The following is a 12,721-nucleotide window of genomic DNA, read 5'->3' as shown; positions in this document are numbered from 1 at the left end:
TACTAGCCCTAATTTCTCATTTGGGTGTTTAATTAGGGATTCATTTCTAATCAAACTTTGTTCCTTTCTTTTTCAGATGTCTGCAAGCAACAACAACAACAACAACAACAATGCTTCTGGGTCGTTCTTGTTGATAAAACTATATCAGAAAGTGACATTTGATGGGTTTTCAACGAGTGGATGAGGTATATTCGCATGATCACACGCTACTAGGAAAAAGAATATGTTCTCGATGAAAAGCTTGAAAAGATCATCCCAGATGTTGTTACTCCTGAAGAGCTGACCGCCTTTGAGGCACACGAGCATGATGCTATGAAATTTCACTACATCATGCTAGCCACCATGAACCTCGAACTCCAAAAGTCCTATGAGGACATGTATCCATATGAAATGCATCAGGATTTGTTGGACAGGTATCACCAGAGCGCGAGGCAAGAGCGCTATGAGATCATTACTAACATGATCACCACTAAGATAGGGAGTGGATAATACCTAACCTCTCATTTGTTGAAAATGCAGAGGTATGTTGATCGTCTTCTCAAACTTAATGTTAAGTATGATGAGGATTTGGATATCGACATAATCCTCCACTCCTTACCCTCCTGCTACAACCAGTTTAGGATGACCTACCACATGAACAAGGAAGAGGTCTCCTTGAGCAAGCTCCAAGGACTCTTGAGGACTGCTGAGAGCAACCTCAAAGACAAATCCGTTGCACCATCCCCTGCTATGGCCGCTCCTGTGATAGAAACAGGTCAAGGAAAGGGTAAAAAGAGGAAGGCTCCATGTAAGAGCCACCATAAGGGGAAGCGCCGTGATGGTTCGTCCTCAAGTGGGACCAAATCAGGCCCTGCTAAACCCTCCTCCGATCCCATGGAAGCAGAGTGCTTCTATTGTCACCAAAAAGGCCACTGGAAACGAAGCTGCCCTCAGTATCTGCAAGATATAGAGGATGGGAAGATTAAGCCCACCTTTGCAGGTATGTATTCTATTAAATCTAATAACTCATCATTTTCTACTTCATGGGTTCTTGATACAGGGTGTGGCTACCAAATTTGTTCTGACATGCAGGGTCTAAAAAGAAGTAGGGAGGTGGAACATGGAAAGATGAACCTGATTATGGGAAACATAAGATCGTCGCCTGTGACCAAAGTCGGTGTTTATTCTTTAGTGTTGAGTAATGGGTTAGGGATAGATTTAAACAATTACTGTTATTCGCCAGATATGGCAAGAAACATTATTTCATTTCATGGGTTGTTTAGACAAGGTTTCAGATATTCTATTGATAATAGTAATGGTTCTATTAATGTTTATTTGAATGGTGTCTTTTACTTCAATGCATTACCTTGTAATGAGATTTATGAATATGTGATGGTTGTTGATAATTTAGGAAATAATGTTTTGAATATTGATTCGTCTACTAGTCTAGACAAAGCATGCTTGTGGCATTGTCACCTTGGCCATGTCAACAAGAAACGCATAGCCCAACTCTAAAAGGATGGAGTGTTGGAGTCATTCGACCTTAGGGATGATGACACATGTGAATCTTGTTTACTTGGGAAGATGACCAAGTCACCCTTTACTGGCACTTGTGAAAGGGGTGAGGGCCTATTGGATCTCATACACACCGATGTGTGTGGGCCCTTTAGGTCCACCACAAGGGATGCTTGTCGCTTCTACGTGACTTTTACATATGATTATAGATATGGATATATCTACTTAATCAAGCAAAAGTCGGAAACCTTTGAAAAGTTCAAAGAATTTTAGAATGAAGTGGAGAATCAGTTGGGCAGGAAAATCAAGATGCTTCGGTTAGACCGAGGAGGAGAGTACCTAAGTCTTGAAATTCACGACTATCTAAAGGAATGCAGAATTGTTTCGCAAATTGACGCCTCCGAGGACGCCACAATTATATGGTGTGGCTGAGAGACGTAGTCGGGCCTTGTTGGACATGGTTCGTTCTATGATGAGTCGAAATTTGTTACCAATATCTTTCTGGGGGTATGCCTTAGAAACTGCCGCCCATATCCTTAACTTAGTTCCCACCAAGAAGATTACCAAGACTCCTCACGAAGTGTGGACAAGGAAGGCTCCCTTGTTGGCATATATTAAGGTTTGGGGTTGCGAGGCTTTCGTAAGACGAGAGACTCACGACAAGCTCGAACCTCGTAGTGAGAAGTGTTATTTCATCGGCTATCCACAGAAGTCTTTTGGCTATCTTTTCTATAGACCGAGTGACAATGTTGTCTTCGTTGCTAGAAGAGGAGTTTTCCGAGAAAGGGAATTGATAAGCCAAGACGACAGTGGGAGGCAAATTGAACTTGAAGAGATTGAAGATCAAAGCGATGAAGGAACCTCTGACAGTGGCACTCAACCTGAGGAGGAAACTCCTGTTGAACCTGTTGACGAGTCATTACCTCTTCGACGTTCCACTAGGGCTAGTGTTCCAACCCAGTTGTATGGATTTCATATTACTACTGAACGGGATACATTTATTAGTGATAGTACACTAGTAAATTTGGATGAAACTAGCAGCTACAAGGAAGCCATGGCAGGCCCAGAGTCTGCTAAATGGAAAGAGGCAATGGACAACGAGATTCAGTCCATGTACGACAACCAAGTTTGGAATTTGGTTGATAATGTACCGGGTCTCAAGACAGTCGGGTGCAAGTGGATCTTCAAGAAGAAGACGGACATGGATGGGAAAGTGCATACTTATAAAGCGCGATTGGTTGCGAAGGGATTTACTCAAACTCCCGGAGTTGACTATGATGAGACCTTCTCACCAGTTGCGAAGATAAAGTCTATTTGGGTAATGCTTGCAATAGCTGCGTTTCATGATTATGAAATATGGCAGATGGACGTGAAAACCGCTTTCCTTAATGGAAAGTTGGCTGAGGATGTGTACATGAATCAGCCGGAGGGTTTTGTCGATGCGAAGCATCCAAATAGAGTATGCAAGCTTGAGAAATCCATTTGTGGATTGAAACAAGCGTCTTGCAAATGGAATCTTTGTTTTGACGAGAAAGTTAAAGAGTTTGGCTTTCTGCGAAGCGAAGATGAATCTTGTGTATATGTCAAAGCCAGTGGGAGTATAGTGAGCTTCCTAGTATTGTGTGTCGACGACATACTGCTCATAGGAAACGATGTCCCAACCTTGCAGGAGTTCAAGTCCTGGCTTGGGAAATGTTTCGCTATGAAGGACCTCGGAGAGGCTGCTTATATTCTGGGAATAAGGATACTAAGAAACAGGGAAAAGAGACTGATAGGATCAGTCAGGATACATACTTGGATAAGGTACTAAAGCGTTTTAGTATGGAAAATTCCAAGAAAGGGGAGTTGCCAATCCAAAGCAATACCAAGATGAGTAAGAATTAGAGCCCGAGTACAGAGGTAGAGATAGCTGATATAAGCCGAGTACCTTACGCTTCCGTAGTAGGCTCTATCATGTACGCTATGACTTGTACTCGCCCTGATGTGGCCTTCGCTTTGAGCATGGTCAGCAAATATCAGAGGAACCCTGGTAGAGCCCATTGGATTGCAGTTAAGAATATTCTTAAGTACTTACGAAGGACCAAGGAATGGTTTCTAGTCCTTGGTGGGAGTGATGACTTAAGGGTACGGGGGTACAGTGACGCTAGTTTTCAGAAGGATCAGGATAATTACCGATCACAGTCAGGCTGGGTCTTTACCCTAAATGGAGGAGCAGTGACTTGGAAAAGTTGCAAGAAGGAGACCGTAGCTGATTCAACATGCGAATCAGAGTATATTGCAGCGAGCGAAGCATTGAAGGAGGATATATGGTTGAAGAACTTCATTGGAGATGTTGGAGTTATGCCATCCATAAAGGAGCCGATGGAAATTTTCTGTGATAATGAAGGAGCGGTTGCCTTGACCAAGGAACCGAGAGATCATGGTAGATCTCGACATATCGACAGAAAGTACCATTTTATTAGACATTAGGTAGAAGAGGGACACCTCATTGTGAAGAGGGTATCATCAGAAGAAAACCCAACAGATCCCCTTACGAAGGGACTGAGTAGGGTCAAACACTTGCAGCACGCTAGGAGCATTGGGATGAAGGACGATATAAGTTTGGATTAGATAGGAAACGTGTAATAGATAGTTTGTACTTGACATTTGATGAATAAATAAAATTGTGTTATTTATGAGTAAAGCTACTATCTTGTGTTTGTTATTTATCTATTGTTTCAATTTTGCATGTTTTGACTTCCTGAATGATAGGATTATTCAAACAGTCCACAGTCGGTCATCTTTTGGAAGTAGATATGAATGAAGGCTGCCATGAATTGTTTGTAGATTCTCCGAAAAGTTTTGGGCATAGAAAAGGTTTGCTGCAAAGTTCATGAGTGCTTATGAATATGATTTGAGCATTGGAATAAACCTGAGTTTGCTGGTATCACTTCGTGGTGTTTTACCTTAAGTGATCGCAAAGCGATAATTCATATAGTCTTAAAACTTAGAGATATGGTTTTTGTTTGCTGGTTGGTTATGCATTGATGATGTGTAAACGCATAAGTAACTTCATGTTATAAAACACATTGTTGTGCGTGATTCAATTAGTGAATAATGGATGCATATGAGTCGAAGTTGATATGTGCTTTTATTCTATGAGAATAAAAGTGATATCTTGGCCACTTGATGATTAGGTTTGACTTATGCGCCAGGCCCGGTCAGAATGAAGTTGATGTGTTAAACTAAATTCTTTGTCAAACAAATCAGAAATCAAGGAACAAATGCTGGACAATAAGCATTATCAGCATGATATTTAGAACAGAGGATTATACGATCCCTTATATGAAGGACAAGTTGATCAGAGTTGACAGCAAAGTATAAGAGCTACAATTACTAATCGGATTCTGAAGTCATATGTGAGATATAGTTACTAGACTTATCCAAGTGGGAGACTGTTGGATTAGTGTCACTACTAGAAAAAAGACCTTTTACGACGCGCAAAACACGACGCTCTTTGATTTATGTTACGCATTAGAGAGCGACATTAAAAAGGTGTCATCTCTTCAAAAATCGTAAGGATTTAGGTCGCGCATTACTGAGTGCCCTTAAATTAGTGTCTGATGTAAAAATATTAAAAACACGGAGGGCACCTATAATAAAAGGGCGTCCTCTACAAATGTCGCTTTATAATTTTAATAAACACGCGTTTCTGGGACTCAGGGGGGAAACTAAATCCCCCAAAATTTTGAACACCCGCTTCCTCTTCCTCTCTACTCTCTACACCCGCCAAATCAACTTCATTCTCTCCCTTCTTTCTCTCTGCAAACCCCTTCTTCTCCGATCGACTTTCACTTCCTTCTATGTGCAAACCCTAATCAAACATAACACATTTGAAATAGTAATATCTTCTTTCATTTTCTCCCCTACTACTCTCTGTAAAACCTAGCAGCCGCCACCACTAGAAACATGGAAAATCCCCCAAAATTTTGAAGTACCCCGCTCACTCCTCTCAATATCTCTTGCGCTTTCGTATTTATAGCCAGAGTTGGAGAGCGAAAAGAAGAAAGAAGAAAGAAGAAAGAAATGATGTGCGTATTCTTCCTCTTTTCTTCCTCTAGCTCGATCACAACCCTTCTTCTCCCTTCTTATTATTTCTTTTTTTATTTGCACGTGAGGGTGTGAGGTGGCGTTCAAAGGTTGTCAAGGGGTTGTGAGGAGCTATAGGGCTCAAGTTCGAGGTTGAAGATTAGAAACCGAAGGTTGAAGATCAGATTTGGGATTAGATGAGTCGCTGGTACAACTGACGTCGTCGTGGTGTAGGTCAGATGAGTCGCCGGAGTCCAGGCCAAGTAACAGTGTCGCTGGAGTTTCGGGAAGCTAACGATGTCATCAATTCGAGTGCAGGTGATGTGCCGATTATTGATTTTGGATCAATTACTAACTGTTTGCCATTTTCTTTCTAGAAAATCAATGTAGTGTCTGCTTCTTAATCTTGTTCTCTATGAGTACCATTGTTACCGTCTCTGGTAAAAACATCTAACCATATGCCAGATTCGTTGATTCAGGTTCTCCTCTTCTCCTTTACGTCCCTAAACTTCTTTTCAATCAACACAATTAAGTTTTTACTGCCCACTAAGTGTTTGATTATTTGCTTCACTGAGTATTGCAATATTTGATTATCAAATCAAGGCCCCTGTCTCCTCTTGTGTAATCCATTTTTGATACTAGTATTGTTGTTGTATGTTAAAAGGCTACAAAAGTACCTGTTAAAGAGTATGAGTTTGATGAAAAGAAGATGGCAAATGTGCAGTCTCATCTGGTGCGTATCAATAAGGGCATTATTGTACTTTTTAAATTTATTATTATTTTTTAATTTTTAATAATTGGGTTATGCAGGAAAAATTGGTTGCCAATAACTATTACTTGAACAGGTCTCCAAAAGATGCGTACAGATAAATATATTATTCATGAAGTGAAGGCAAGAATAGTTGAATGGTATATGATTATGAACAGGGGCAAATGCGTAAAACAAATTATGATTCTTTTTATTATGGATGGTGCACAGGACAAGGGCAGGCTGGTCAAGACTGGAAGCTTTACACATTCATATCCATTTTGTTGAAGATCTGATACCCCTCTTATCTACAGAGCAGTTCCCATGATGAGCAGGTAATAAACAATAATAATATTAGTAATGACCTTCTTTCTTTTTAGCATACCCTTTTTAATATGTTTTAATTTTTATTCTGGATCCATAATACAGTTGCTTGAAGCAGCTTGGTGTCTTACAAACATAGCTGCTGGAAAACCTAAAGAAACAAGAGCTTAATTCCCTGCATTACCTTTACTCATTGCTCAAATTGGAGGTTAGTGTTAAGTACTTAGTTTTTAATATTTCTTGATTTTTTCATATCACTTCAATGGCGTAATTCTAATTTTGTAATTGTTATCCAAAAAAGAGTTCAGTGCCTGTTGCAGAGCAGTGTGCATAAGCATTAGGAAATGTTGCAGGAGAAGGTGAAGAACCGAGACAAATTCTGATTTCTCAAGGGGCATTACTTCCTCTTGCAAAAATGATGTTGCCAAATAAAGTTTCAGTTAACGGGTGAACCAAGTTTCTCTGAAATGGTTAGTTTTTGTAAATTTTTTATACAAAATCCAATTCTGTTCTTCAATATTATAAAGATCAACGGTAAATTGGTAATTTTTGCTTTTGTTTTCCAATTTTCAGGCGACAGCAGTGTCAGGGCCTCCTTATATCTTTGTTTCTACTCCAGCTTGTGTCCAAAGATGTCTTTCATCAGGTGTTCTTCAAGCAAAATCCGTTCATGATTATCTTTCAATTATTATTCTTGATAAGGTATGGATTCTTTTCTTTCTGTAACATTTATAATACTCTTTATTAAAGTACTGATTCATGTTAGTAAATCAGGCAGATCTTCTTTTTACATATGGATATGAAAAGAATCTCAAAGATCTCAAAACTCACATTCCTAAAAGATGTCAATGCCTTCTCATGGCTGCTACCTCAAGGTTTGTTTGTGTCATTATCACTTCTTATAAGATGGTATTTCCATTTCTACCCCTGCAATTTCTTCATTCAATTAATTCTGATGAAATTTTTGTAGTGATGATGTTGAAAGCTTGAAGAAGCTTTATCTACACAATCCCTATATTCTTACTTTAGCAGAAGTTGGTGATGGAAAGGACGAAATTGTCCCCAAAAATGTTCAGCAATTTTGGGTAAGAGCTTAAGAGCTAAAATCTTGTATACTTATTTAACAAACTTATTTTAGGGCATTTCTTTAATACATTTTATAGTTTCTTGAATCTTTATTTATTTCTTTTACTTTTATATTTAGATACAATGTAGTTATCGAGATAAGCTTCTTTACATTCTTGCAATTTTGAAGTTGGATCTTGTTCAAAAGAAAGTCTTTATATTTACAAATACAATTGACACAAGTTTTAGACTAAAACTTTGAGCAAGTATTATTTTTCCCATTAAATTAATCTTTTTTTACCTATTATAGATTTTAATAAAACTTTTTATATATTTTTTGACAGTTTGGTATAAAATCTGCTGTGTTAAATGCTGAATTGCCTGTGAATTGACGTCTACATATTCTTGAGGTATTATTCCCTTTGACTTTTCTTGAAGTTTTTATAATTCTATATAATGTTTTTTAGGGTTTTGGTTCTTAAATGAATAAAGAAAACAAATTTCCTGGGCGGGAAAGAAGCAGACATACTTGCTGGTAAGATGAGTATGGTACAGTTGCAAGGGCGGGACCAGTTGCTGACAGCACAAAATGAAATGCTCAAGGTACTCTACTCTACTGCTTCATCATATATGTCTGCAAGTTTGGTTGGCAGTTTCCCTTATTACAGATGCGTTGGCTGCATCTGGTCAGGTATAAATTCACCAAATGTTGACTTTGACTTGACTTGACATATAGTTTAAGGAAAATGTTTGACTATTTGTCAGTTAGTTGACTTCTTAACCATTTTTTTGTTTTGTTTTGTTTTAGGCGTTGATTGCTAGTTCGGTTTCAAAAGGGAATTATAGATCTGTGAAGGATATCACATACTTCGTGTTGACTGTAATGTTAATTAATAATTATTTTGTTTATATAATATATAAAGATGTTTTTATTTTATAAAAGTTAATTAATGTTTTATTATTTTCTTTAGATTGGTTTTGTGATGGGTGTTACTTTGGCTGCAATATTGGGAGTTTCATTTGGTTCCATAGTCACACTGTTCACTAAGGACATTGGAGTATTGGCGATTGCTAGAACCGGGGTTTTGGTAAACTCCCTATAATACCCTTGTTGTTAATATATATATATATATATATATATATATATATATATATATATATATATATACATATATATATATACATATATATATATATATATATATATATATATATATATATATATATTTCTGATGCGTTTTGATTTTGTGAAAAAAGTTTGTGAGTGCTAGTCAGCCTTTGAATGCTTTTGCTTTTATTGTTGATGGTTTGCATTATGGAGTTTCAGACTTCCCGTATGCTGCTTATTCCATGGTATGCTTTTTTTTAGACATAAATATAAAATTACATATTTGCCCTTGGATTAATATGTTTTCACTGTAGATGCTTGTTGGGATTTTATCGTCTGTAATTGCAACTTGTTATGAGATGGTATTACCACATTTTTCATACTAATACTAATTACTAAGGCAGATTTCATTTGAAGTGTCTCTTGGATTAATAATAGCACAATGTTTATCAAGCCAAAACCATTGCATTTTGCAATAGTTGATGAACTTGATTATGTCCTAATTGATGAGGGAAGAAACCCATTGCTGATAAGGGGTGAGGTATGTCTTCTTACTTTGAGTGCTGTACGGATAAATGATGTTTAAAAAATATTTGGGAAAGTAAACAAAAGGAACTAGTTACTTAACAACTTTGATATTTTGATATGCATCTCATTCTCAGGCTAGCAAGGATGCTGCACGTAACACAGTTGCTGCTAAAGTAGCTGAGCTTCTCATGCGTGGCCTCGTATTTTACTTTTTTGCCCTTCTTTTTCCTTTTTGATGTCTTGTTATCCATCTCCATTGTATGCGTATCTCATTGTTTGTTCCACTACACATCATGTAAATTTATATATTGTAACAAATAGAATTGTAAGACATTAAATTTTATGAAATGGATTATATTTTTTGTATATGATATTTTATTTTATATTTTGAGGCATTAAATGCAAATTTAATTTGAAAATTAGTAAATCTATAAAAAATATTTTTTTTTTAACATTTAAAATTATGATACGCAAACATGCGTGTCATCTTCATTTATGACATGGCCTTTCTTGACAGAGGCTTTCTTGATACGCATTGCGTGTCATTAACACGCGCGTCGTAAGGTTACGACACGCGAATGCGTATCGTCTTCCTTTATGACAGGGCCTTCCTTGATACGCATTGCGTGTCGTAACCGCGCGTCGTAAATGCGCGTCGTAAATGCGCGTCGTCTCTCTTTATGACAGGGCCTTCCTTGACACGCATTTGCGCGTCGTCTGAGCGTTTTACGACGCGCAATGAGCGTCGTAAAAGGCCTTTTTTCTAGTAGTGTGTCTAAGTCCGTAACTATATTTGGTACGTACTTGACCTAGTTGTGCATGGTCCTTTTGGGTTGCCTTCTCCAAAGTAACTTGACAAGGTAATTTAGGGAGAGAGAGAGAGAATATTATGGTTTATTAATATATTATAAGAATAATATATTAAAGGAGAAATCATATTTATTTAATTAGTATTGGTCATAAATTAATTAGGAATTAATTTGGTGACTAAAAGAGATTAATTGAATAAAGGGGTATAAACTGTCAAATGTATGATAGCTGAGTTTTTGGGCTGGGAGACCTAATGGACTAAGGGGGAACGAAATTATGATGGGGATCTATCATATTTTCATCCAAGGCCTTATTCCAGAAGGTTCCTTGGGCTGCTTGGTGGCTAAGCTGTCCATTAGGGTTTAGACTGAAACACAAGCAGTCTGCAAGTATAAATAAGACCCCTAGCCTATGGAAATCGGCTACACTTGATTCCAAGAGAGCCCTAGGGCCGATTTTAGCATCTCTCACCCTCTCTCATATTGTCTTCTTGCTTGTGGGGTTTGTGAACCATTAGAGGAGTTACAATTGTGACTCTAAGCTCAAGATCAAGAAGATTACAAGGATTCGAGCTACTTGAAAGAGGTAAAACACTTAGATCTATTTTTCTTTATGATAATTTCGAATTATATATGATAGATCTAGGTTTGTAAGTCTTGGATTAAAAGAATGTACAATAGAGAAACCTAGATCCTAGCATTAGGGTTTGTATGAGCACATAGGTTTGTTCTGATGCATAATACCCATCATTCTCATCATCCAAGTTTCAATTGGACAAAAACTTGGATTCATACAATTCGTATTGTGTGATGTATGAGAAGCTTGATCATTGGAAGATCATGACTAATTCGTTGATCACATGTTTATGTGAGTCAAGTGAAGGACTAAAGGATATAGTACACATTGATGTGGACTATTTAGATCCACCATAAAGAACGATAAATCTATTCGTCATGGTTTACCGATGTTTCAGTGAACATGGATGTGTTTATAAGATTAAGCAGAATTGTAACACTTTGAAAAGGTTTTCAAAGTGTAATAGAATGAATAAGAAGAATCTATTAGGCAGAAAGATAAAGGTTTCTCCGATCTGAATGGAAAGGATAGTACTTTGGTATCGTGTTTTATGATCATCATAATGATTATGGAACCATGTCACAATTGTTCCTCGAATAACATCTTAGTTCAATTGTTTGACAAAGAAGAGGAATCAAATACTGTTGAAATGGTTTAACCGAGAGATGAGTTATACTTTGTATCAAATCGAGTTTTAGAGTCATACTCTAGTAACTACAAATCGTATTTTGAAGCTTATTCTATACTATGTAGGTTTATAACACCTCAGCAAATGTGAAGTAGAAATTTTTTCTTACTCTAGCACATTTGGAATTGGAAGTTGTGATGTTTTGGTTAAAACAAAGATAAACTTAGACCAATTCTATGAAGTGTTTCTTGACAAGAACCTACACAAACTTTTGAATATTTGTTTTGCTCGTCGAGGAATGCTCCTTGAGAAAGAAACTTATATGTCACGAAGTCAGTGGGAGTCTTATTGATCTTGAAGAGTTTCAGGAGTCAATTGAGAATAAACCTTTTAGTTATCACTAGCACATGACTTAAGGGTGATAACCTATCGTGTTAAGTTGACGTATTCTTGTTTCTGTGCATCTTCTTGTTGTGTTGGCAATGCTTATGAGTTCTATGGTTCTTATTCGACTGCAAAAGGCAGAGCACGTTGGTCAGTGATAATATATTGGTCAATATGGGTGAGCTGCTTAACAACAATCACTAGTAGGCTCTCGTGCTACCAGAGGGCAAGAAATTAAGAACAAGAAAGTTCAGTCCTTGAAAGGAAAAACCTAAAATTGATTTTGGTTTTGTCATCAATATTATCTTATGATTGTTGGTTGCAAATGATAAATTCACATGGATAGGAACACATACACCATAAAATCGAAGTGGAAAAATGTTTTGCTCTAATTCATGAAAATGATTATGAGGAAACACTTTCGCTATTAGATTTTATAATCTGATTAATATCATTATGGTAAGCGTGATAATTGCATTCTCAAATTCGCATTTGATTACGGCATCCTTTTTCATAGTTTGAATTGTGAGAAATGGCAAGAAATAGTTTGAACATTCAAGACTTATAGCTATAAGTTATGAATGGGTTTAAACACACACATATGCTATCTAATGAAGGTGTATGAGCTTGAGAAGTCTACATGAAGACGTATCGAAGCATCATGTATCAGAAATCTCCACTTTAGTAAGAAACTCAATAGTATTGATTTCTAGAAGTCCAGTTTATTTCTAGATACATGTTGGCAATACTAGTGGGAACATAATTTTTAAGCTAGTGGGAGCATAATTTTTATGCTAAGTATTGCAGGTTGGCAATACTAGTTATAAGAAACAAAGATTTTAAATTTGCAAAGTTTGGGAATAGTTTCACTATAAAAGGATTTATGGGAGATGGCACTCATACTTCATTTCAAATCTAAAAATTTAGATTGAAGGATTTTAATGGAACTTAGTCATGAACATATATGAATATCGTGTTGATATTGCCA

General features: G+C 37.0%; 1 protein-coding gene and 2 long non-coding RNA genes across 4 annotated transcripts; all 3 read left to right on the top strand.

The window, feature by feature from the left end:
- Nucleotides 1-5,626: 5,626 nt before the first annotated feature.
- LOC128126313 (uncharacterized) lies at nt 5,627-6,807 on the top strand. Of its 2 annotated transcripts, none has more exons than XR_008224120.1 (4): nt 5,627-6,041; nt 6,227-6,295; nt 6,373-6,645; nt 6,740-6,807. It is a non-coding gene; the product is annotated as an uncharacterized LOC128126313 (long non-coding RNA). The 2 variants fall into 2 exon arrangements; XR_008224121.1 differs by lacking the exon at nt 6,740-6,807 and having other exon boundaries at nt 6,373-6,471; nt 6,542-6,577.
- A 416-nt stretch (nt 6,808-7,223) lies between these two features.
- LOC128126077 (protein DETOXIFICATION 45, chloroplastic-like) lies at nt 7,224-9,193 on the top strand. The gene is made up of 8 exons (XM_052763807.1): nt 7,224-7,509; nt 7,620-7,719; nt 8,044-8,109; nt 8,192-8,390; nt 8,508-8,579; nt 8,671-8,787; nt 8,957-9,052; nt 9,122-9,193. Exons 4-8 carry the CDS (start codon nt 8,289-8,291, stop codon nt 9,191-9,193), a joined length of 459 nt encoding a protein of 152 aa, XP_052619767.1. The 5' UTR covers nt 7,224-7,509; nt 7,620-7,719; nt 8,044-8,109; nt 8,192-8,288.
- Nucleotides 9,194-9,260: 67 nt separating this feature from the next.
- Nucleotides 9,261-9,701, top strand: LOC128126312 (uncharacterized). Its single transcript, XR_008224119.1, has 2 exons — nt 9,261-9,348; nt 9,470-9,701. It is a non-coding gene; the product is annotated as an uncharacterized LOC128126312 (long non-coding RNA).
- Nucleotides 9,702-12,721: the final 3,020 nt, after the last annotated feature.

This window comes from Lactuca sativa, chromosome 5 (genome assembly GCF_002870075.4).
Source record: "Lactuca sativa cultivar Salinas chromosome 5, Lsat_Salinas_v11, whole genome shotgun sequence".
NCBI lineage: Eukaryota > Viridiplantae > Streptophyta > Magnoliopsida > Asterales > Asteraceae > Lactuca > Lactuca sativa.
Note: the sequence above shows the minus strand (reverse complement) of the source record. Positions and strands in the feature narration are given on the sequence as shown.